This window comes from Gekko japonicus, unplaced genomic scaffold, assembly GCF_001447785.1.
Source record: "Gekko japonicus isolate JY-2015 unplaced genomic scaffold, Gekko_japonicus_V1.1 scaffold1099, whole genome shotgun sequence".
In the NCBI taxonomy this organism is placed as follows: domain Eukaryota; kingdom Metazoa; phylum Chordata; class Lepidosauria; order Squamata; family Gekkonidae; genus Gekko; species Gekko japonicus.
In genome coordinates this window covers 208,764-233,983 of record NW_015174874.1, presented here as the reverse complement: position 1 = coordinate 233,983, position 25,220 = coordinate 208,764, and the positions used below count along the sequence as shown (strand labels likewise).

The following is a 25,220-nucleotide window of genomic DNA, read 5'->3' as shown; positions in this document are numbered from 1 at the left end:
CATGATCAAAGGTATACTTGCCCCTGAACAAGGAAATTCCACACATCAGGAGAACCATCGATTGACTGATTTCTCCATGAATTTGCCTTATCTCCTTTTTAGAGGTGTTTCAAACTAGCAGCCACAAGCCAGCACATACAAGTGTTTCCAGGTGCAGAATTATTCTTTCTTTATATACCGGAGGTATTGTGCCTGGCTTAAAAAAAAAAAGCAATGCTACACAGACATCCTAATCAAAGGGATATATTTTCACAAAACAACAACTTTTATATACAAAAGCTCAACCCAAATAAAAAATTGCTTTCTAACCAAATGCAATGCAAAAGTTCAGTCAGCTGTGCTGGCCCTGGTTAGAACTTGGCTAATGTTAGAAAGGCAAATCAAATGTTATCTACACACAAGCTGTTGCCAGTTTCATTAAATGCATGACACAGTTTTTCCCATCTAGCACACCTAATGTCCCCAAAATAATAGAACGCACACATATTTGACTTCATGTAATTTGTACATCAGGCAATACTGATCCTTCATTACCAGTTTTCTAATACATATCAAATTTGCACAGGACATCTTTTGCAGAGGCTGCCTCTGTGGTGCTCAACAGGAGCAAAGAAAGGGGAGAAGATGACCACCAATGGAGTCCAAAAGCTTCTTTGCTTCAAGGCACGGGTGACCCTGAGGAGGATCCACCTCTGAAACAAGTTAATTAAAGAGCAGAGAGCCACAGCTAATACACACCTCTCATTTACACACAAATACCACAACATGAGACATGCCAACCGACATGCGGCCATCATTCTTTTCCACAATGTTCTCAGATAGTTTTGCTGAAAAGGAAAAGCAGTGCACTCTAAAAGACATGGGATTGGATCCTACCAGCTCTTCTGCTCTCTTGCCCCATCCCACTCCTCCCTGCAGCTCTCATCCTACAATGGTGTGTTCCAGGATGCCCAGCATAGCCTTTTTGGTGGCTTCTTACCTAAACAATTGTGCTTATTTTTCCAATTAGTCTCTATAACATAGGTTCTTCACCTGGGGTCCACAGATCCCCAAAGGGCCTGTGGATAGATTCCAGGGGGTCTGTGAACTTAAGAGAGGGGAAAAAATTACATCTTTATTTTCACTAACCTCTAATGGAAACTTAGCATTTCCTTCCATTATGAATGTAGGTGACAAAACACAGTTGTATTAGCAGCACCTGTGGCTGTCACCAATAGTAAACACAGATATTTTCATACCCCATTATGGCATCCTGAAATATCATTTATGCTCATCTCTACTTTGAAAGGGTCCATAGGCTTCACCACACTGCCGAAGAGGTCCATGGCACAAAGAAGGTTAAGAACCCCTGGCTCTACAGCAATGAGGGCTAGAAACTTGAAAGACAAGACAGAACAATAATTTGTTTGCCACACAAAGTTGGGCTAAGTGTACAACTTTCCACTGTTCAGGTCACCTCGCTCTCCCCTTCTCTCAGGAGCCCAAAACTGAGACCAAGAATGTCACATGTATACTTCCAAAGCATGGACTTTTAACCTGAAACACCCCCCCCCCCAAAGTTGGAAGGGTAATTCCAATTTTTGCCATCCCTTTCCCCACACATTACAAACCTCCTCTAGTCACCCTGATTTCTTCCTGGCCACCTCCCTCACCTTTGCACTCCTAACAATGGAAAAGACGCAGGAGAGGGAAGGTGGAAAAGTTGCTATTCCTCTTGCCAAGCTCCACTCTACTTTGGATCCAAGCCTTAACAAATGACTAACTGCTGAGAAAATGAACAAGTAAACAAAATAAGTGGGAAATGGAAGCAGAGAGAGGATCTAATGTGAACCAGATGAGAGATGTGGGTTTTTCACAGCACCCTTTTGTAAAATATCCTCAATTACAAAGCACTGTGGGATCACCAAAAGGAAAACTTGACAAGGCACTTTTCAGTTCCTTTTATTTTAAAGAACAGAACATCTATTATGTATTCGTCCAAGCCCTGACCACATATCAGTTCATTCTCTTACCTTCTTCCTCCCTACCAAGACACACATGGATGTAGTGCAGAACCTCATGTGATAGGTGTCATGTTTTTTGTCCTGCCTTCCTTAGGGTTCCATTGAAAGGGGAAATGTGCAACACAGCCCTATGGTGGTACGGAAAGATGTCCTGTCATTACCCCTGTTTTATGAGCAGAATATTCTGTAACCTACCTATTTAGTTCTGTCAATATACCTGGTCAATTTTTTTTCACAATTTTATATCTTGCACATATTATCAGGAGGTTTTTGACCTGCTCACAAGCATACGTCAAAGAACTGTATGGAACATACTTTCAGTAAAAAGGAAATGGTGCTGTCTAGACAGAAACCTGGCAAAAGCCACATTATTACTGATTATAAATGCTTGAATAGCATGTCAGTGCATTACTTACAGATGTGTGTAATGGAGTTTACCATATTCATATTCTGCCCAACCCCAAACAAGCACCCTTGCCCTTTCTCCCATTTCCCAGAAGGACACACCCTTAAACTAGCTATGCTGGAAATTTCTAGAGCCTAGCATCATTCCACCTTTCCTCAGATGTTCTGGATTGACAATGAACGTCAGCAGCACCCAACAATGTGACCTGTTTGGGACACCAGGGAAATTAAAGAACATGTGAAGGACTACCCTATATGCCTGCAAAAGTAGTCCAAATATTATAAGACCACCACCATGATGTGAAAGCAGGCCTGCAATTACAGAAACACTTGGCTTGTTAAATAAAGAGAACACAAAACGACTGAACATGCTGTGCTTGCTGCCAAGGGCCTGCTTCGGTTGATAAGGCAATGCACAGGGCAACGGCCCTTGCAGAATTCCAGATAATTTTGCCAATTAAATGGCAGCTGGAAAGTCTTGTTACAAGCTCATTCCACCAGCCTTCATTTCCTCAAGAGGATGCCACCTCAAAGCTATGTACAAGCATCAAAGCAGTAACCTATGTACTAAAAACTAAGGGGCAAAAAAGTGATGCTCAACAGGATCTCACGTTTATTATTGAGAAGTGATTAATGGTGAAAGAAAGGCAATGCCCATTCCTCATTGGCTTAACAAGAAAACTGAAGAAACATTCACTACACAGTTACAATATTTTTCTTCCAAAATTAATTTTCCTGTAAACAAACAAGGTTTTTTGTTTTTTTTTACCACTGTTCTTTTTAGCCTTCAAATGAAATCAATCCAGACTTAATCTGTAATCCATATAATGCACAAGAACAGAACATTTCTTAGGACTTCTTTGCACTTTGCATTTGACTTTTTTGAGTGACAGAGGGTCAGAGAAAATGAAGCATTCCCTCCGAGACAGACCTGTCGACAAATTCCATCCAAATCTTCTAGGCATACGAAAAAAACTCAAATTCATCGTAAAATTCTTCTTCCAGTCTGTGGGGGAAGGGGAAAGTTATTCATTCCACGTCCTATGGTGGATGTCCAAAAGAAAGTCACAACTCGGTGTTCCAAGTGCAAATGCCAAAAACAAAACAAAAAAACAACCACCAAGGGGAAGATGGGTTCAAAAAGGTTTAAGGAAAAGGGGGAAGCGGCAGGTTTAAAAATTAGAGAAAAAAAGGCATATGCCACTTACGGACTTTAAAATCCGATTAACATAGTAAAAAGACAAAAAAACCAAAGCGTATGCTCTGAAATCACAATCAAAGCCAAAAAGGGGACAGTTTTCACCTATACTCTACCTAGAAGGGTTTTTTGTTGTTTTTTTCTTTGTTTTTTAAGTCCTATGTATCTTGTGAAATGCCAATACTTTTTTATTTAAACTGAAAGTTTTTGAGAGTCTTTTTGAAGTCAATGAAACAAGTCCTAATTCTCTTGGTGTAGTTTCCCTACTCAAGTTGCAACATCTGCTGCAGTCTCTGTGGAAGGGACCGTTGTTCTACTTCACACGGCCTTGGCGTTCCTACAGCAGAGAGGGAAGAAAAAGAGACGGTTAAAGGAATGTCAGTGTGGGAAGCTTTGCAATATGTTTCTTACTGTTATATACTTCAAGGGCTTCTGATGATAGCCATTCTTTTTTAAAATTTTAACAACATCTTTAAAAATATACAACGATATAGAAAAATATAATATAATAAAGATTACCAGCTTTCTCTCTGTATACACACATACAAGAATACACAATATATCAACTGTAACCCCAACAACTCAACAGATAACACAGGAACAGCCTTTCACAATTCATTACAGCAGATTAATATGTGGACTGCAAAAACAAAGATGTCCATAAAAAACCTACCACTTCTTTCTTTACTCCCCATATCACCCTAGAAAAAAATCAAGCCATGAAGATTGGGACTTCTCAGAAGTATCTCCAGCTCATTCAAGAAAGAAACAATAGGAAACCACAATGCTACAAACCTCTGTTGGTAAATTCCAAAATTAAGTACGGAAAGTTGTTGAGATATTTTTCCCAGGAAAAAAATGTTCCCACAACTTTTGTCCCCATTCCAGTATAGCTGGTCTTTCCAATGAGTCGCCAGATTGAGTCTCACGGTCGCCAGCAACAATTCCACTAATTCCTTTTTAACCTTCTCTTTGTTAGTCGTCGGGTACCAACTTTCTAGAAAAAATATTTCTGGTTGAAAAAGTAAATCTATTCCTGAAATAATTTTAATCTGATAAGCAATTTGTTCCTAGTAATGTTGGACTTTTGAACAAGTCCACCAACAATGTAAAAAATCTGCCATCTCCTCACATTTTTTCCAACATTTTGCTGATGTGGCGAATCCCGTCCTTTTTAGCTTCCTAGGGTATAGTACCATCGTGTGATCATTTTATAACGTTGGTATTTTATGGATACAATCTTTGATGTATTACTACAATTATTCCATATATGTTCCCAATCCTGATCTGTCAGTCTGCCTCCGGAATCTCTTCCCCATTGCTTCTGATATAAAACTTTTTTTTGTGTGGCGAATGTTAAGAGTATAGTATACAATTTAGAAAAAACTCCTTTCGTATTCTCCTGAGGTTTCTTCAGAAAAACTTCAAAGTCTGTAAGAGGACATTCTAAAGCCTCTTTAATATGTTTAGACTGTATCAGACTTTGCACCTGTAAATACCTAAACCAGTTCATTTTATGTCCAGTTCTTTTCTCTATTTCATGTTGTTGTTTTTAAGAATAGACCTTTTGGTACTATCAAGTATAACGTATCTAGCCCTGCTTGCTCCCAAATTACAAAATTCTGGTTGGCTTGAGCTGGAGGGAACTAATCTTGATTAATTATTGTAGACAATTTAGATATACCTGGCAAAAGAGATTGTCTATATTTATGCCAGATTTTAATCCCTAATTTGGTGTACTCACTTAAATTACTTTTTCTATTTGATGTGGTCTTTTTATTCCAAAAGTATACCCTCAACTTGTTGGGCTTCATATAATATTCCTCAATTTGTGCCCAATTTGGTTGTTTTTCCGAAGTTAATGCCCTTGAGAGGCTAGATTGAATGCCTCATAATACACTTCAAGAGATCTGGGGTCTTCTGATTGAATCAAAATTGATCCTATGAGCATTTTGCTCCCAAATAAAATTTTTTAATGCTGATTGCCAAACCTTTATCTCTTGATTTGTTAATGCAATGGGTATGGTTTGAAATAAGAAGACAAACCGAGGCAAAATAAAACTTTTAACTAAATGCAATCTATCTGCCCATGTCAGGCCTACTTTACTCCATTTCTGTATTTGTTCTTTTCCTATAAGTACTTTCATAATCATGATGTTTCAACTTATCAAGACTCGTTGGATTTTGAACCTGTAAAGATCTCACTTTTTCTTTTACCCAGGTGTATGGGAAACTTAGCTTCAACTCTTTTCAAACTGAAGGTAAAATTTTTATAGGATATATCATTGACTTGTTCTGATTGACTCTCAGCCCTGATAACGGAGGCATATTTATTGATGTAATCCAGGAAGTGAGGATCCAAAAGATAAAGGGTCAAATCATCTGCATATAAACAATTTATGCTCCACCTTCTCCTATTCTAATCCCCCTAATGTTGATGTTCTGTCTAATTTGCTCTGCTCTGCTTCATCGCCATAGCAAACAGCAATGGAGACATAGGACATCCTTGTCTCATTCCCCTATTTATAGAATCCCCCCCCAAAAATACATTGTTTACTTTTATTACAGTAACTGAATTTTTATACCAAGCATTTACTGTGGTCCTCATTCTTTGCTCAAACCCATTTCTTTTATCAGTTCTTTAAGAAAGTCTACTCCCAAGCTATCAAAGGCTTTTCCTATGTTTTCCTTTGTATGATTATTATCAACAGGGGTCACTTCGTAGAAAAAGAGGTGCAGGAGGTCATTTGCATAATTCATTTGCATATGCCACACCCCCTGACACACGGCAGGCATGCAAGCATGCCTGGGTTCCCTGCTTGATCAGGCAGGCAACCCAGGCATGTTTAGAATGCCTTTCTCTCCCTTCCCCATCTGGGGAAGGGAAAGAAGGGCATTTATATCCCCCACCCTTACCTGAGTTTCTCCGCAAAAGCGGAGAGGCTCAGGGAAAAGGGGGTTATGCCTGCCTGCCTCCCCTCGCCTTCTCCAGTGAGCCCGCCGCAGCAGACTGAGGGCAGGGCAGGGAGGCAGTCATGCCTGGGTTCCCTGCCCAATGTTCTCCAGGTGCCCTGCTTTAACAAAAAGCAAATACTTCTTGTACCAAACCAGACTGTCTTGCAAAAAAGAACCACACTGCCTGCATACACTATGACTTCTAATACCAATCAAATATATTACAATGCACATTACCCAGCATTCTTCTCCCCTTGCTTTCATATACTGCTGTCAATGTGGAGTTTGTAAAACAAGTTCCTATAGCTCTACAAGCTTGCTCATTGTAGAAACAATTTAGCTGGAAAATAATTCATGTTATTAATATGAAAAAGAGCAAATAAATGACTGCATACTACTTGGTATTCAAAAAGTGTTATCTGTTAGCAAAAAAGCTAATGTGCATAGGCAAATGCTCAACATTTGCATCCTCAAGGAAGGACTGTACACATTCAACCTAGTACACTGGCTCCAGTAAAACAATACCTTATTTTTGATTCTTCCTGCACTACAAAAACCTGTAATACATCATAGGTCTCCCTTGCGCGAAAGCCCATCGAATCTGACTCTAGGGGGAGGTGCTCATCTCCGTTTCCAAGCCGAAGAGCCAGCAATGTCCGAAGACTTCTCCACGGTCATGTGGCCAGCGTGACTAAATGCCGAAGAGCACGAAATGCTGTTACCTTCCCAGCGAAGGGGTACCTATTTATCTACTTGCAATTTCTTGCTTTCGAACTGCTAGGTTGGCAGGAGCTGGGGCAAGAGACGTGAGCTCAGTCCGTCATGTGACACTAGGGTCTCGAACTGCTGAGCTACCGACTTTCCGGTCTGCAGCTCAGTGTCTTATCCTCTGAACCACCCACGGTCTTTCCCCCCTTTACATAAAGAGGGTCCCAATGTTGTAAGGGCAGCTATGCTGGGCTTGCATCTGAGAGTTTTAGGCAGCCTTGAACAAATCAGTTATTTCCTAACCTGCTTCACACAGCTGCTGTGAATTTTTTTTTGGGGGGGAGACGTGTAAACCTCTTTGTATGCTTAAAAGTTCTCCATGAATGACGCATGGAAAATAACTCTACTTTCATTCAAAGGGCGTCAAATGAATTCCTCCAATCATATAAACAACATAGACCTGTATCATCTTCTCATTTGAGAACATTTACCTCTGTAAAAACATAAAGCTGGTCTAACCTAAACAGGTTATTTTTCTTCCCTGCCTGAATGTTGCTCCAACATGTCATTCAAGGTGCTTTGATTCTCTAATTTTGTTTACAATCACTATGGAGTGATTTTTGGTTGTATTTATTTATACAGTTCTTCCTGCACTGTTTTTAGCTGTAATCTGCCTTGAGTCTCAGTGAGAAAGGCAGATCATAAATTAAATAAATCTGGGGTGGGTTTGCAAGACCAGTTTCTACTGTAACCTGCACCCAACCTAAAGAAACTAAGCTTCACAGCCACAATGCTGCAGGCTGCTAACCATCAGAACCTGAGGAGTGCCATCAGCCTCCTTAACTACCCAGGCATAACTGATCCTTTCCAGTTACTCAGAAGAGCAAGTCAGCTGATTATCACATGTTAATATCAAATCAGTGATGACAATGGCACAGACTCTGCTCCCACACAAAAGAACTACAACAACAGAGATAAGCTTCAAGTTACAAGCCAAGCCAAAGCTGCTAAAAGGAAGCTTGCAATGTGACATCATACTCTGAGTCAACACTGCCACTGAGGATCACCAGGGCAGTAACTGTATAATATCAAAAGCCAGCATATCCAGCTATGACAGACTGCACATTTAAAATCTTAGAAGTGTTGTATAAATAGATACAACTGTGAAGAGTTAATTCTTCACAGAAACAGAGAGCCCTGAGTGACAGAGTACTCCAAGGAATCTGATTGGTTAGCACCAGCTGAGCAGAGAAAGACTTGAGAGCTGAATGCTGAGGAGAAATGCTGTCTGATTTCAGCCCTACCTGAGAAGAGTCAAGTACTAATACTTTCTGAATTCGGCCCTGACTGAGAGCAGTTTAACACAGATGGAGTACTGAAGAGGTTTGGCAAGGAAGAGTGGGTAGTTAGATGAATACTCCCATTTGAGCCAAGGAAACGGGATAGACCTTCTAGTGAGAGAAGAATTTCTCTACCCAGTCAAGACAGGGAGATAGTTCTAAAGAGTGGAGAGATCCCTGGTCTGGTGCGGTTAGAGACTGCCTTGTGAAACCAGGTCAGTAAAACTCAAGAAGAGTACTGGTGTCTTTAGAGAAGGAGTTGGGTACTGGATAGAGCACAAGTGTCGAACTCATTTGTTACGAGGGCTGGATCTGACATAAATACTACTTTGTTGGGCTGGGCCATGTGTGCCATAAATGTAACACAAGGTACTGGAGATATAAACTTTATAAAGATATTTCAGATGCTGAATGGCAACAGCAGTTGTGATTGGATTAGGTGTGATATGCAGAAGGATGGAGATATCAGCATTTGTGTGATATACAGAGGCGTGGAGATAACAGCATTGGTAATGAGACAGGAAACCTAGGTCTCAATTTCGTACAGGAGGATTCAGTCCAGGAGGATGCAATGAATAAATGGAAATAAGTCTGAAGAATGAGCAGTGATTCATAAAAGCACATACCCTACCACAATTCTGTTAGTTTTTAAAGGACTCTTACTCTCTCTACCCACTATTAGAAACCACAACATTCAAAAACTAGTGGGGGAACATTTTAAACCTTCCAAGGCATTCAACTGCTGGCCTAAGAGTAGCAGTTCTCTGACAAAGGAATTTCAAAGGGAGATGAGAAAGACTGCTGAATTGCAACTGATCATGAAGTTCAAGACAATGCAAACTCCTGGACTGAATTGAGACCTATGTTTCTTCTCTCATTACCAATGCCTGCTATGGTCTTTTGGCATCTGAAATCACTTCACTCTCCAAGATATAAGGACAGATGGACTCACATTCCAGCTGTATCTGAGGAAGTGAGCAGTGATTCTTTAAAGCTCATGCCCTGCCACAAATTTTGTTAGTCATTACAGTGCTGCTGTACCCCTGCTTCCTTTCACTAATAAGGAATGCAAGCTGTGCTGTTAGGTTCCCCCCCCCCAGCTGTTAGAAATGGCAAGGGGGATCTCTCCAAGTACCGTGGGATGGACTCTCTTTCATATACCTGGAATAAAACTTTTTTGGGTCTTAAACACAGGATTCCCCCCATACCTGGAATAAAACATTTTTTTCATCTTAAACACAGGACTCTTCCCCCCATACCTGGAATAAAATGTTTTTTGGCCTAAACATAGGACTCCCCCCCCACCTAGAATAAAACGTTTTTTGGTCTAAACCAGAGGTTCCCAAACCTATTTGGCCTACCTACCTCCCCCTTTTCAGAAAAATATTACTCAGCGCCCCCCTGGAAATCTACCTTCAAGAAGTGGACAAAAAGATGCAGTTTGTGGATCCAGCCCACCTGGATCATCCCAACACCCCCCAGGGGGCGGTACTGCCCACTTTGGGAACCAGTGGTCTAAACACAGGACTCTCTCTCTCTCTTTCTGGCGTGCTCCCTCTGGCTGGCTGGCTCCCTCCCTGAAGAAAAAGTGTGTTTATACCTGAAATCAAACATTGCTGGTCTTCTGAAAAGTTCCACAAGATGCCATCCCCCCTCCCGTCTCTCTCGTCCTCCCCCTCCCTTCCTGGACGACTCCTCAACCAATGGAGGGAAGGCTCTCGTTCTCTCTTCTGAAGCTGGAACTAGGAGAGACTGGCCAGAAGGAGCTGTGATGTTAGAAACGAAAGCAGGAAGCAGCACAGTCAGCTGCTCTTGGGCCAGATTGAAGCCCTGTGTGGGCTGAATTTTTGATACCCCTGGAATAGTGTGTCCCAGCCTTCTGGAAACCAAGAGAGTCAGGGAATACTCAAAGAAAGTGTACTGGGGTGTTTGGGAAACACTAGAACAAAAGCGTCTCATCATAAAGATTTTAAGTCACTGTGAATAGTTTAAGAAACTCTCATTAGCCTGAACCATATTAACTGTAGTCTGTGCATCTAATGATTTTACCTCAGAGTTATTTGAGCTACCTCAGAAATTTTACTCCTGATTTCACCTGACCTTTTCCCCCTCTATGCTGAATAAAATATTTTGCTATTTTTGAACTTTCAAAAGTCTCAAGGGCCATTTCAGTTGTTTAAGTTAAAGGGGGCTCTTGACCCTTCCCTCAGGTTCCTGGGCTGAGCCAGCAGTAAAATATCATACTGTGGCAGGGTGTGACAGCCAGAGTTCTTCAGGAAAAAAGAAAACAGATAATTAGGGCGGCTCAGTCACAAAGGGAAAGAAAAACAGAAGGAAAATCTTGCCTCTAAGGGGAGTGGATAGGTACATCATATTTGGTGGCAGCATTATGATATGAAAATAAAACCCACAACTAGTTGTCCCACCACAGGTACAAACTATTATAAGAAAATATTTTATAAATTTGAGAGGAATTACCAAAGAATTCCTGTCAGAAATGGCACAACCACATAGACCTAGGAGAGGCACATGGAAGTGAGGGAGAGGAAATATCCACTGTCAGGAGGTAGCAACAAAAATAGAAGTGGGAGAAATGGATGTTCCAATTTTATTAGGGAATATAACCTGGCCTCACAAGCAAAAGTAGTTAATGTGGTGACCGGGAGCAGGCCACAGTCAGGCTTCAGAGCAACAGACTAGGCCTGAGACTCAAGTGGTTGCTATGGAAAGCAATTGTAGCAATATTGCAGAAAATTTACAACAGAGCCCAAAGTGATAAGAGTCAGACAGTTTGTTTCAGGAAACCCACACTGCAGAATTTCTTAATGAGCAAAGACAAGACACTTTGCAAGATTTGTGGCAAAGGGCTGAAATTTTTTAAAAAATATTTATTTATTAGTTTTTTATATGAAGTACATATACATATGTCATACATTTTCTATATTTTGAGTCCTTTATACATTATTTTTAATCCATTGTTTAACTTTTGTCCATCTTTGAGCAACTACTTTCTCTTTAGTCCCACATACTTGTGCTTGCAACCAGTCCATTTCGACTACTTTTAGCAATTTACACGCTATTTCTTCTCGGGAGGGTATTCTGTCCGTCTTCCAATGTTTTGCTAATAAAATCCTTGAAATTGTACAGATATGCAACAGAATACACTCTACGTGTATATTTATCACCTGATAATATATTCAATAAATATATTTCTGGAGTTGTCTACTTTTACATTCATAATTTCCCCAATTATATTTTGAACCATTTTCCAATACTTTTGAAATTCTTGACATCTCCACCACGTATGGTAGAAGGTACCTACATTGGACTCACATTTCCAACAAGTATCGGATACATTCTCCTGACATTTTGAAATTCTATCTAGTGACCAGTACCATCTATGATGCATTTTATATACATTTTCTTTATAAGATACTGCTCTTAAGATTTTCAGTATTTTCCATACATTATACCATTCTTCCAATTTTATTGTATATCCTAAATCCTGCATCCATGACACCATTGACGTTTTCACCGTCTCCTCCAGCATAGCTTCCTCAAGTAGCCAGTTATATAATTTCTGAATCAGTTTGTCACTCGATAGCCAAATCTTATCTAATTCATTTCTACTTTCCTCAAACCCAACTTTTACATCTTTATCATATCTTGATCTTAATTGGTTAATCTCCCACCAAGAAAGCCTAATATTATGTTGATCTGGTAGAACTTCCCCATCTTTGTTATAAGTGAAGGCCTAACAAATGCCTCTAATGGAGATACCCATAAAGGTGTTTTCTTATAGTACTGTTCTTTCATATTATTTCAAATTTTAAGCAATGGTCCTCTTAAAGCATGTTGTTGAAAATTGGAATGGATTCTATCCTTCCCATACCAAATGTAGGCATGCCATCCCATGCACAAATCAAAACCTTCTAATGCCAAGCATCTAGTGTTCTCCAATGCTAACCATTCCCTTATCCAATTTAAAGCTGTTGCTTGGTAGAACAACCTCCAATTTGGTACTCCAAGTCTGCCCCTTTCCTTCTTTTCTTGCATTGTTTTCCATTTTATCCTTGATCTTTTCGGAGCCCAAACAAAAAGTCTAGTTACTTTATCAAGTTCTTCAAAGTATGTACTTTTTAAACTACAGGTATGTTTTGTGCTGAACTTCTCAGGAAGTGTCTGTTTAAGATCAGAAACTGTATAGAATGTCTATGAGGCTTAAAGGTGCTGCTGAGAAAAGTGCAAACACCTAGTGATCCCTAGGAGATACAGAATGCATCTTTTACAACTAGCCCATAAGACACCTATGTCAGGACATCTAGGGATCAACAAGACCAGATAGGTTGCAAGCAAGATTCTATTGGCCCTGTGAAGAAATGCATTTCTTTCTGGGAGGTTTGCAATGAACAAAACCTCCACTGTGCATTTTAAAAGGTTCCCCCCCCCGGGCAGAGAACAGGCAGGACAGGGGCACGGGACAGTGCAACTGCTTTCCAGACATACCTCAGCCCACCTCAATACAAATGCAAAAGATGTAGCAGAAGAGATAATAGGTGGGTCAAGATCTTCCCTTTTCCTCCAAGCAGGGAACAGAGATTTGGAAAAATAGAATACTAGAGAGTCTTCAGGAAGGAGATTCCTGAAGATCTCCAGGAAACTATCACTGGACACTCACCGTGGAGGGTCATTCTCCTCTGAGGTCTAGAGGACATCTTGTGGGTGATTCTCATTCACCACTTAGGGAGTCAGGATCAAATCTAATTACTCCTCTTTTTTCTGGTGGGAGTCACCCTGAGCTCAGTTCTGGTACTCCAAAAGCTAACATAGATATTTAATAATTCTAATGGGAAAACTCAAGTAACAATAAGAACATATACTGAAACAGGAAGTGAAAAAACTCTCCTCTCTCTCTTTTTTGGAGAAGGATAGAAAGACAGAAACAGCTGAAGGGGGGCTATGATGTCCAGAACCAATTTTATCTCCAGTTTTAAAGGATTCTCTTTCTCCTACACCACCAAAGGCCTTCCAGGTGGTGCTGTAAATCCTTGAAGTCAATGGTTTTCTGAAAGCCATGACAGTATCTATTACTGGGGTCTGGTAGCCAAGTTGAGTTTGTTCCTGTCAATTTCCATAAGGTTAAATGGAAACACCCGATTGCGGGTGCCAGATTGCACCCTGTTGTAACAAATCTTCGGATACTGGAAGGACCACTGGATAAGCTATTGACATCTCCTGCAGAGCAGAGAACCTGGGCTGGTGAGGCCAATAAGGGGCCACCACTATGACCTCCACTCAGCACTCCCGTATCCATCTGATGAGCTTTGGTAGTATTGGAATAGGCAGGAACACACACTATCCTACCACTTGAGAGCACCCCACCGTGTGGTAGACAAGAAGCCCACTGAAAGACTAGACCTGATGGAATTGACGCATCAGCACCGACACAATGAAGCCTACTGACCAACCCTCCTTGGAACTGACAGGGATTCAGCGTTGATGTGGGACATCTGAACGAGGCTGGACAATGGAGAGACAGAGTATGGACCATTCTTTTAACAAGATCTCCATATGATTTTAAGTCCTCCAATGGATAGATTGGTAGGTCTTCGGTGGTATGAGTGGGTGGCGATGGTTCAGAATCTGGAATGTGATGCATGGAATTGTTATCAGACTCCCTTCCCAGAACACTACGATCAGTGTCAGACAGTTCCAAGTCAGCCTGCATATTGATGACTGGTGACTTAGGCTTGTCCAGCATCAACACTGAAATTGCTGTCAGTGCTGAGGAGGGTTGGGTAGGTAGGTTTTGTTATGACCTTGTGTTGGTGCTGATGTGTCGATCCCATCAGGCCTAGCCTTTCAGTGGGCTTCTTGTTTACCATTCAGTGGGGTGCTCTCAAGTGGTAGGATAGCGTGGAGCATCACTCCCAGTTCAGTGGTCCCCTCATCTGGAGCCACAAAAGGATGGGGGCAAACACTGTCTCTGGTCCCACGGTGGCATCTGGGGTGGTGCTGGCCACTGAAGTGGCTGACTATCAAAGGGAGTGGCTGGGGCTTGTTCTGGGGTCCCATAGTATGTGTCCGGACAGGCATCTCAGGGTTGATGCCAAGGGATACGAGCGGGCATCAGTTGAGGAGAACTGCCTCTGCTCATCAAACCCGACCAAGGAGAGCACTGGTAACTCCATTATGTTAGGTCTAGTCTGTCTACCTCAGACTCCGAGAGGCTGAGGGGCTGGGAGACAATCAGTTGAGGCTTTGGTACTGGGGAGTTCACCTTATCAGTCAGTTGCTGAATCAGCGCCAACTGGGTTAGTATCGGGTCCAGAGATGGGAGTACAGCTGTCACATGCTGATGGTTAGTTGTCGAGCCTCGTGCAGGACTCAGGGACTTCTGTCAGTTTGGGCATGTTCTTGCCCTTTTCTGATGTATGGCCCTTCTCCTTCTTGTGCTTTTTTGCAAGAGAAGCTGACAAAAATTTAGTGGTCGAGCCCAACCATTTCGATGTCGATGCCCCAGTGTCAAGCAGGATCGAGGTTGATGTCTTGGAGAGTGTGGAGTGTCAGGCCGGGACTGGCATTGAATCGGTTAACCCTTTGGCTGCGGGGGTCTTGGTGGCCATTTTGGAAGGGGGCAATGCAGATTCCAAGAGTGCAGCTCGGAGTCAGGCTGCCTGGTTTTTCCTAGTTTGTCTGGAGAACTTTGCACAGTGTTGGCAAGTGTCTGTTCGGTGGGCTTCACCTAAGCACAATAGGCAGAGGGAGTGGCCATCAGTCATAGCTAGCTTGCTCCCGCAGCGGGAAGTCCTCTTGAAGAACCCCCACATAGACCGTTGGGGTAGGGGAGAGAATGAAGTGAAGATAGATAGTTTGGGGGGGGGTTGTTTTAGGGGAGAAGAAAAGGAGCTAAGAGATAAAAGTGGTTCATCGACAGGAGAGGAGAGAAAACATCCTGTTTGCATGGAGGTCAGAACAGAACTAGTGGGATCTCTGCACCCCACCCCTGGGCATGCACAGTGGAGTTACTGAGCATGCGCAGTGGTGCAAAAAATCCCTTCTATGGAGCTTAGAGATCACTGGTCAAGGTCAGCACAGGTGCCTAGAGAAGGGTGTGATGCACAGAGACCATGAATAAGATCTGTTGTTATGGGAAGAGGGGTATATCACTTGGATGTAGGAAGTAGGAGTGAATGCAACTGTAGGAGTGTGTTTTAACTGCTATTTGGCTGAGATCTTAATAAACAGATTTTTGAATTTGACTTATCGAGGCATTACTGAACAGACACAAAAAATCTGGTAATTAAAGTGGGGTGGCTTTTTTGCCTTTGAATTCACCAGCACCTTTTTTGCAAAGTCCTGGTGAGCCTCCAATTGCTTTTACTATACAGCATCTTGCAAGTTACCTTAAGAATCCTGCAAAAATAGTACAATGCAACTATTGCAAGAAGATTGGACACTCTGCTAAGGGCTTGTCATAGCCAACAGAGTAATCACCAAGTGCATGCAATTCAAGTGCCAGATGAAGATGTTTTGAGTGTGGATACGAATAGATCTGTATCTGTAGCAAAAAGAATTGCGTGTACTGTTGAGACCTTTGCTACCCTTTTTGGGAAGGGTCAGAATATTGAGTTGATGTTAGGTACTGGTTGAGCAGTCTATATTATCTGAGTCACTTTATTTGCAATATTATGTGCCATTGGTGGAACCACAATTGCAGCTGGTAGGCTATTTAAAGAACCGAATACCTTGATGTGGTTGTTTACTTGTTGAAGTGAGTTTGGGTGCATGTTGTGCACCAACAGAATTTTATATTGTGCCTAATGGTATTCCTATCCTTGGCAGGGATCTGTTTGCTAGTTGGTATGGTAACCTGTGGCTCAGGCAAGTTTTGAGACTGTAAAAAATTTGATTGTTCATAGTCCTGCTTCAGCATTGTTCCATCCAGCATTGCCTATAATTGTGACAACTGATGCTTCCGAATACAGATTAGGAGCTGTGTCGACTCAGCTCCATGAGGGTAAGGTGGAAAGGATGGTCACATTTGAGTCAAGAACACTTACTTGGACTTCCGGGTGAACATGGCTAATCATCTGTTCCCCCCCAAGAATATTTTGCTACAAACATTAGAGGGAGGCAGTTCCAATCCCACCCTCCCCTTCTGAGGAAGGTCTTTGACAGGTGGATTTATCTGGATTTTTTCCAGAAAAGCTCTGACAACATCAAGACTGTGGGGAAAGGGAAATGTAATCTGCCAGTAAGAGCAGACCTTTCACTACCCCCTTAGGGTTTTCCTTGGTTTTTTCCATACCCTCCCTTATTAGGTCTCTCCCCCCCCCATTGTTTGTTTTTTCCTTTGCATACAACAAGAATATTATAAATAAACGTAAGTAAAGCAATTTAACAAAGAGTCCCCCCCCCTTCCATTTTGTTTCATCTCTCTACTATGGTGAACTGTCCTCTCCTGGAAGGGAAATATTTCTCTCTGATCAGCAACTAGATATAAAGAACTTACAAAACTCTTTGAACTAAGGGGGAGGAGTATCAAATTAAAGAGGCTGTTATCTTCAGTCAAAGCTTTCAACACAAATGAATATTTTTAATAAACTTTCTATGCTTTGTTTTCTCATGTATGCCTGATATCAGTTTGATCCTGGAAATACAGAAATAAACAAAGGAGACAGTTAAAATTTAATTCTACTTCCGAGATGTCTATCCATCCCTAACTAAGCATTTGATACTGCTACATGTTTTTTTAATGAACTACTGTGAATAAGCCAAAAATTGCATAGTAGAACAAAAACCTGAACTCTTACAGGACCTGTGGGGTTCTTCCCCCTCCTCCTTTCTTTTTCTTCGAGGAAATATCTTGCTTTGTTTCCTGTAACTTACTGATTGCATATACCATGCCCACTCTCACCTGCGCTGATTGAATACTTTCAGGTCTCGATTAGACTCACATAGAGTAAATTAAACTCCATATCTTTACTTCATGACCTGTTATTCTCTATCTTTGCTGGGAAAATAGTTTTGACTTTCTGCCAGAAGCCAGGAATCCAAGCTGCATGTGGAACATTCTGATGAAATAATGTACTCTGAAGACACCTACTGGCCAAGTGTTATATACACTCTGCCATCTTCTGTTTTCCCAATTGATAGTTGGATAAAGTTTGATACACATCCTCTTCTCTATATTAATATTTAACACTTCTGTTTTGTAACCTTTTTTGTTCTGAAGTCACAACATTTAACTAACATTAACTTAACACGAACACCAAGTTTCTCATTTTCTCCCTTGTTAACCTATACTCTTTTATTGTATTAGTGCCTCTTCTTCCTTGTTACTATTAGTCCTTATTTAATCCTTTTCTATTCTTTCTTTTAATATATTTAACAGGTTAGTGCAATAAACTTTAGCCTAGCTATTTTAAGTTTCTGAAGTATAGAAGTGAAAGAATTTACCACTGAAATATTGTTTTATTATTTGTGTAAATGTTGTGTCAGTGTTGAAAATGGTAAATCTAAATCTTTAAATCTATAAATGAAAAAAACCTGCATGATATATTTATAGGAAGGAAAAGGTTTAGGAAACTTAGAATGGCAGCTACCTGTTTGAGGGATAAGAAACAAACAAGAAGATGAAGATTCTGACGTCATAGACTATATGGAGAGACACACTCTCAAAAATGCAAACACTCAACAATTACGAGCTGTCACTCTTCAAATACAGCAATCTGAGCAAAATACACAAGACAAAATTAAACAAGAAATTAAGCAAAAAGCAGCAAACCTGAGACAAGAAATTAAGATAGGCCTTGCAGAAATCAAAACTCAGCTCCAAGAACACACTCAAGAAATTAATTGGTCAAATTAAGGAGAAATTTAAAGAAACAGAACAGCATCAACAAGCACAAGATTTATCTCAAGAAAGAGCTGCCCAAAAGATTGAAGTTTTGGAGGTACACTGCAGAAACCGTAATTTAGGTTTCAGAGGAGTGTCAGAAGACTTCCTGAAGAAAGACCTTGAAGAACATTTTTCTAAGCTTCTACAGGATTACTTACAGGCTTCAGAAGAATCTCCTGAAATTGATCAAATATATAGAATCAATTCAAGATTTGCTTCTAACAGACTGCCCTGGGACATACTGGTTGTATTGACACAAGAAAATAAGACATGCAATATTAAACAACACACCCCACTTGTAGTTTCTGACAAAGAGATACAATTTTTCCAAGCTTGACCTACATCTGTATTGAAGAAAAGATTTTGATTTTCTCAGACAAATCTTACAAAAGAAATGAATAAGATACCGATGAAAATCCCATTTGCCTTGGAAGTCTTTTTGTCTAGGTTAAAGGGTAATTTCAACAACTGAACAGGCCAAGCTTCTAGCAAAAAAACTGACTGGGAAAATACCAGAGGATCTGGAAGAGTCAAGAAAAGAAAAGGAAGATTCAAAGAAGATAAACTTGACAAAGCCGTAGCTTATTGACAGAAATGGATACTATGACAGACTTATCATTTAATATCAATGGCCTAAATTCTCCTTCCAAACAATCTAAGGCATCCAATTGGTTAAAGAAACAAAATCTATCTATAATTTGTATGCAAGAGACTCATGTAAAAAATGTACACGAGAAAATTTTAAACAACAAGAAACTGGGCAAAGCATATGCAGCCTAAGCTGCTGAGAAGTAAAAAGGTGTTGTGATTTATATAACTGATCAATGCTCAACTGTTACAGAAGAGTTCTTGTTAAAAATAAGATCTTCAGAAGATAAACTCTTAACATTGACCTCAATCGACACCCCCATAATGCAAAAGTAAAATTCTATGAATTTTTTTCCAAACACTTCTGGATTTTCAAGAGGGAGAAATTCTCCATCAGCAGCCAGTGATGCCTTCATACGGAGCAGGAGATGGGTCTCAATATATGCTTGCAAACCAGGGCCTTGAACATGAATATAGGCCACCTTCCACAACAATGCGACATGCTACTTTAAACAGACCTCAGCAACCACCTCCACACCCAGCCCTAGATGGATAACATGGCATTGTAACACTTGCACCAACGGATTATGGGATGCTTGTAAACTCAGATGGTGGATTAGTCTATTACCTTTCACTGAAATGCTATGTTTATGAAGATCCCAATCTCTGGTTTATTTTTATAATACTCAAATGCCACTGAATGTAGCAAATCATGTTGTGTCCATTCTTTCTTTATATATTTGTTTAATATTTTCAGTATTCCTTAGTACTTTTGAAACTGGTTGTTCAGAACTTGCTGGAGGTTAGCTGTACTGCTTGGCAGGCCAATACACTCAGGTTGCAAAATGTCATTATTTTGTGCTTTTGGTCAAACTTTGCTAAATTCCTTAAATTGACAAGTTGAATGTTTTGGAGGGTTTTAAGCCCTAGTTTCACTAGCATCTTGTATGTTCATGAATATCTGCCATCTTAACTACACTTTAAAACATTCAGGGGTTTGGAGGTGTTGAGTTAGAAATACAGAAGGTATTCAATTGTGTCTATAAAGGACTAGAATATATTGGAATGCTGATCTGCTCCCCCAGCCATCTTTATTTGTTTGGACTATTTTGATCTCATAATATAAAACACTGAATGGATGTTAAAACTGAACTCTTGTTTTTCTTAGGAATAACTGAGGCTAACAATTTTGGATAGTTTATCTCATCCATGTTCTATAGAAAACAAGAACAGCGTTTTTAGTGCCACCATTTAGTGCCACCATAGGCTTCAAATCATCAGTAGTATAGGTACTTCTGATTACAATATTGTGTGTGTAAAATATGGGTAGACATGTTATGCCTTTGTCAGCTTAAGGGTACATTTATATCATCAAGTTTTATTCTTATGTGTCCCTTTTTAAAAGTGGCTTACAACCCTCACTTTTTGTTACATTTATACATCAAGAAAGGTTCTGTAGTTTTTGCTCCGTTATTCACATGTTATTTATAATTCAGCATAATACTGATCTCCCCCCCCCCCAACCCAGTCTGTCGGCTACAGTTCCAGATGCTGTAATGCTGCTTATATTGCATAGCATAGGCAGTTTGGAAAAAATCCGTTGAAAGCTGATGTTGCACAGACTGATGTATATATACTGAATCAGATTTGTATATGGAGTGTTTGAAAAATAACTAAGCAAGTAAAAACTGTAAAAAGAGAGGGAGAAATTCTTATCTTCGGTGACATTAAAGAAGAAGAAGAAGAGAAGAGATTGGATTTATACCCTGCCCTTCACTACCCAAAGGAGTCTCAGAGCAGCTTACAAACTCCTTCCCCTTCCCCTCCCCACAACAGTACTAGATCCAAAAAAAGGACAAATTTTTAAAAAGGCTGAAGGAGGAAAACTACCTAAGAATGCCTTCATCTGTATGCAAATGCTGAACTTAGAAGATTTATGAGGAACCCTCAGTCCTCAAGAGACAGCAGACATATTCACATGTGCTGGACATCTAAGACTCTACTCACAAATTTGAGATCCATTGCAATCCAGCCAAAATAAAATTGCTGATCATAATCCACTATTGGTTACATGGCTTAGAGAAATGTCTATAAGAAGAAGGTGGAGAATGAATGACAATCTTTTTGCTGCAGGAAGATATTTTTTAAAATTGTGAACAAGATATAGAATTTTTAAAACAATGTATCACAGAGGATCTTTCTATGGCAACTATACACTAAGTAAGTAAAGTGTATATGAGAGGAAAGTTAATTGCCCTTGCCTCTAAGAAAAAGAGGGAAAGATTGGAACAAATTAAGAAAATAACTGACAGAATTCAGACCTTAGAAGGCCAGCATAAAAAAAAATCTTTACAGAAAACAGTCTTAGCAGAAATCAAACAACTGAGAAATCAGTTGGGATCTCCTTCAAACTGAAGAAATGCAGAAAAAACTGAGCTTTTTAGAACAAAAACATTTTGAACATGCAAACAAACCAGGAAGATACCTTGCATATTGTCTATGTAAAGAAACTGAAAGGATAAAAATAATTGGAGTACCGGGGGGGGGGGGGAGGAATGGTGTCACCTATGCAGAGAAAGAAATTCAAGAACAATTTGAACTTTTTTTCAAAACTCTGTAAAAAAAGATGTTTCAACAGTAAATGGAATGGATGCATATATTAAAGAAGCCTTAACTTGTAAATTTTCAAATGAAGACGGAGACGCAAGAGAACAAGTTGAACTGATCCCCCTGCCTGCAGAAGCAGGGGAGCGGAGGCCCAGGTCCAAGGCCACATCCATGGCAGAACCCAGGCCAAGCAAAGCCCAATAAAGCCAGAGATGCCCATGCAGCAGGTGCTGCCTCTGGCCAAGGCTGCTAGGCGATCCAATGCTGGGGGTTCAAGCCAGAGATAGTCGGCAAGCTGCGCCACCCCCGTGCAGCTTCAGCCGCCCCAGGCTGAAGGCCGACAGTTCATCCGATGGGGGAGGGGGCACCATAGGCACAACGCCACCCGGTGACCAGTATAACCAGAGATCACTGGCACCCCCCCACCAAGAGGTAGAAGCTGCCTATGGCTGAAGTCTGCCAGGTGGTCCATGGGGGAGGGAGGCCCGGGCCACTGAGTCGTGTGTTCAGTAGCAGGCCCCCAATGTGTGGGGAAAACTGCCAAAGAAAGACCCCCCATCATCCAAAACACAGTTGCTTCGGGGGGGGGGATATGGCAGCAGTGCTGGCTGCCAGCAGACCCCAGCACAGGATCGCCTGCAACCTCTACATGCAAACGCCAATCTCCATGGCCATTCAGGACAGCATCCCTGGAGCTGCAGGCTGAATGGAGAGGCGTGCGACCTCACCTTGGAGCCCCATACCTGCATGAATGCAGCTGTGGTATTTCCCAACTTACCAGTGAGGCTGCCACTCAAGTGAAGGTGTTCTATTGACTGCTGCAGACAAGGTTGTTCCGCTGTACTGAAGCCACAATCGGAGTGGCTCCTGTTCCCTCTCTCACACCAGCTGCTTGCAGGCCAGAAAATAGCCCTGGATGGGCCAGGCTCTCAGGCCTTATGTTTGACACCCCTGCATAGACTGTCAGATGGTCATGTATGTTTACCATTTGGTACCCGTGTATTTCTAGTGGGAATGAAATTGGTTCTAAGCCAGATGACTTTTTTTTATTACAAGTAACCCCAAATGAGGTGGGGCCTGATCATGATGGGGTCAACTCAGGTCTTCAGTTGGCACCTTTAGATATGACTCAAGAGACATTACCATCACTGTCATCTCAAGATATTCCATCCGCTGTAGGGGTTAAGAAAAAATAAGCAAGAACAAGACAACCACGTATTTGAATGAAGGACTACGTTATGGGTTAAGAAACGGGAAATGTGCTTATAGGTGTCTGTATGTTTCAGAAAACTGCTGTTATGAGAAGAGGTGTATATAAGTGGGGTGTTGGAAGTGGGAGTGAATGCAGTTTTAGGAGTGTGTTTTAACTGCTATTTGGTCAAGACCTTATTAAACAGATTTTGGAATTTGACTTGGAGGCATTATTGAACAGACATAACAGAAAGTTGAAAATACAAAATAAAGCTTATTCTTTGGGGAGAAATATACTGTCACAATATGACTAGCAGAATATTTGGATATATGGTTAGAGGCAGCAACTGGTAAGTGAAGTACCTCATATCTTTTCCTTGTTCTCTGCTCCCTACCAGGTTCTTCCAACCCCAGCGCTGCACTGCGTTGAGGAAGGGCATCACCCTCAGAAACTCTGCTGATGGATTACTGGATCCAACCCAAATAGTTAAACAATGAAAACATTAAACTCTTCAATAGCATATTATCATCACTGTTTCATATCCCTGAAATATGTTGTGTACAATGATCACATACACAGGAATGATCATCTAATGCTGTAGATTATCCTACATTAAAACTGTCATAATATACACTGAGTAAAACTCCCATCTTAAGAAGTATTTTATTCATTCCAAAGGAGAAAATATTTCAGATTTTCTTTCCCAAGGCTCCTCAGAATTTCCAATTTTTCCACTGTAAAAACTGAACATAGTTTCCAGGGAGTGGGGGGGGATGGTTTTCTCAGTTTTTCCAGGTTTTCACCTCCAGGCATTCACGTCTCTATAAACTCATATTACATCCTGACCAAGTTGCACTGTTCAGCTATGACACTTTATGTTTTTAAGACACTAAGGAAGTGGCAACTGCTATCATTTGGAATGAAGCTCGGTAAACTAGCTAGAGCTAGGTGACCAATGTATCTTAAAAGAAACCCCAACAACATCCTTTCCAAGTATCCTTCTATAAAAACAGAACAGCACAATCAAACTTGGTGAAAGTTTATTTCAATAAACAAAATACTAACATAATTACATCCCCTAGTGTCATTCTATCAAAAATCACCTAGACTGTCACAAGCCCTTCTAGCTCTTCATTCGATAACATTGACTGTGCTCAGACATGCTATTCTAAAAGGAAGGGGCAAAGCTTTAGATGAAACAGATTCAAAATGATGAAACAAAAGGAACAAAGGCAATAGTGAAGTTAAATTTGCACACAGGAAAGCTGCAGTAGCATCCCATGGTGCACTTTCTCCCCAGTATTTAAAGAAACAATGAAGCTATTTCCTGCATTTGTCTGGTGCCAGCAGGAAGAAATTCCAGGTCAGCCTTATTTTTAAAGAACTTCAAGATGAGCACAATAAAATTCAGGACTGAAGGCTTGAAGGTGTGTAAGTACGGAGCCACACCTAAGGGACAGAGCCCATGGGCTTTACATGCAGAAAGTCCCAGGTCCAATCCTTGGCCTTGCCAGCTAAAGGATCTAAAGCAGCAGGTGTTGGTGGGGAAGATCTCTGCCAGCTGACTAGGGTATATACAGTTAAGGCTGAGAAAGATGGACCAATACATTACCTTGGAGAACCACTGAAAAAGAGAGTTGCACTTACCTGTAAATGTTTGTCAACATATCTTCTGCGCAGGGACACACAGGGACTGTGCATGAGCAGGGCAGCCACAGATACAAGTTTCTAACACTAACAAACCTCGGGGGTGCCCTTCCCCCTTCAGAGTGATCACAATGGTTTTTCTTGCCTAAACTATCACATGGTCTGGGGGAGCAGTGCCCCCTTCCCTCAATTCTTGCTTGTCTGCCACAAAAACTCTCTCATACCAAAACAACAGAGAGGTCACAGCAGGGCAGGACGGAGGGAATGTGTGCCTGCACAGAAGATAACATTGACATACAACAATTACAGCTACAGTACTCCCTCTAAGCTGTGCAGTCTTGTGAGCAAAAATTCTACTTTGTGAGCTACTGGCATTAAAGCTGTGAGCAAGCAATTTGGCTACTGCATAAATCAGTTTGCTCTGGAGCCATCCTTCCTGAGCTAAGACAAAAAGGTGTGAGCCGGAGGCTAAAAAACTGTGAGCTAGCTCACACTAACTCAGCTTAGAGGAAACACTGAGTCCAAACCTGTTTTCATCTTCCATCTTCTGTGCAGTCTCACACTGGGATTCTTGCAAGCAACTCACCAAAAGGAGGTGGGGTGATGCTCTCGCTGGAACAATGACTGAAGAGCAGCTTTGCTAACCTCTGTATATTTTCTTGTCTGAAGGTCT

At 41.0% G+C, this 25,220-nt stretch overlaps 1 protein-coding gene across 1 annotated transcript in view; it reads right to left on the bottom strand.

Annotated features, from left to right (window-relative positions):
- Window positions 1–2,075: 2,075 nt before the first annotated feature.
- Window positions 2,076–25,220, bottom strand: part of YTHDF2 (YTH N(6)-methyladenosine RNA binding protein 2) — a 40,262-nt gene continuing 17,117 nt past the window's right edge. The window contains exon 3 of the mRNA XM_015424837.1: window positions 2,076–3,943. Coding sequence (XP_015280323.1) covers window positions 3,920–3,943 — 24 coding nt within the window. The 3' untranslated portion in view covers window positions 2,076–3,919. The remainder of the gene's footprint in view (window positions 3,944–25,220) is intronic.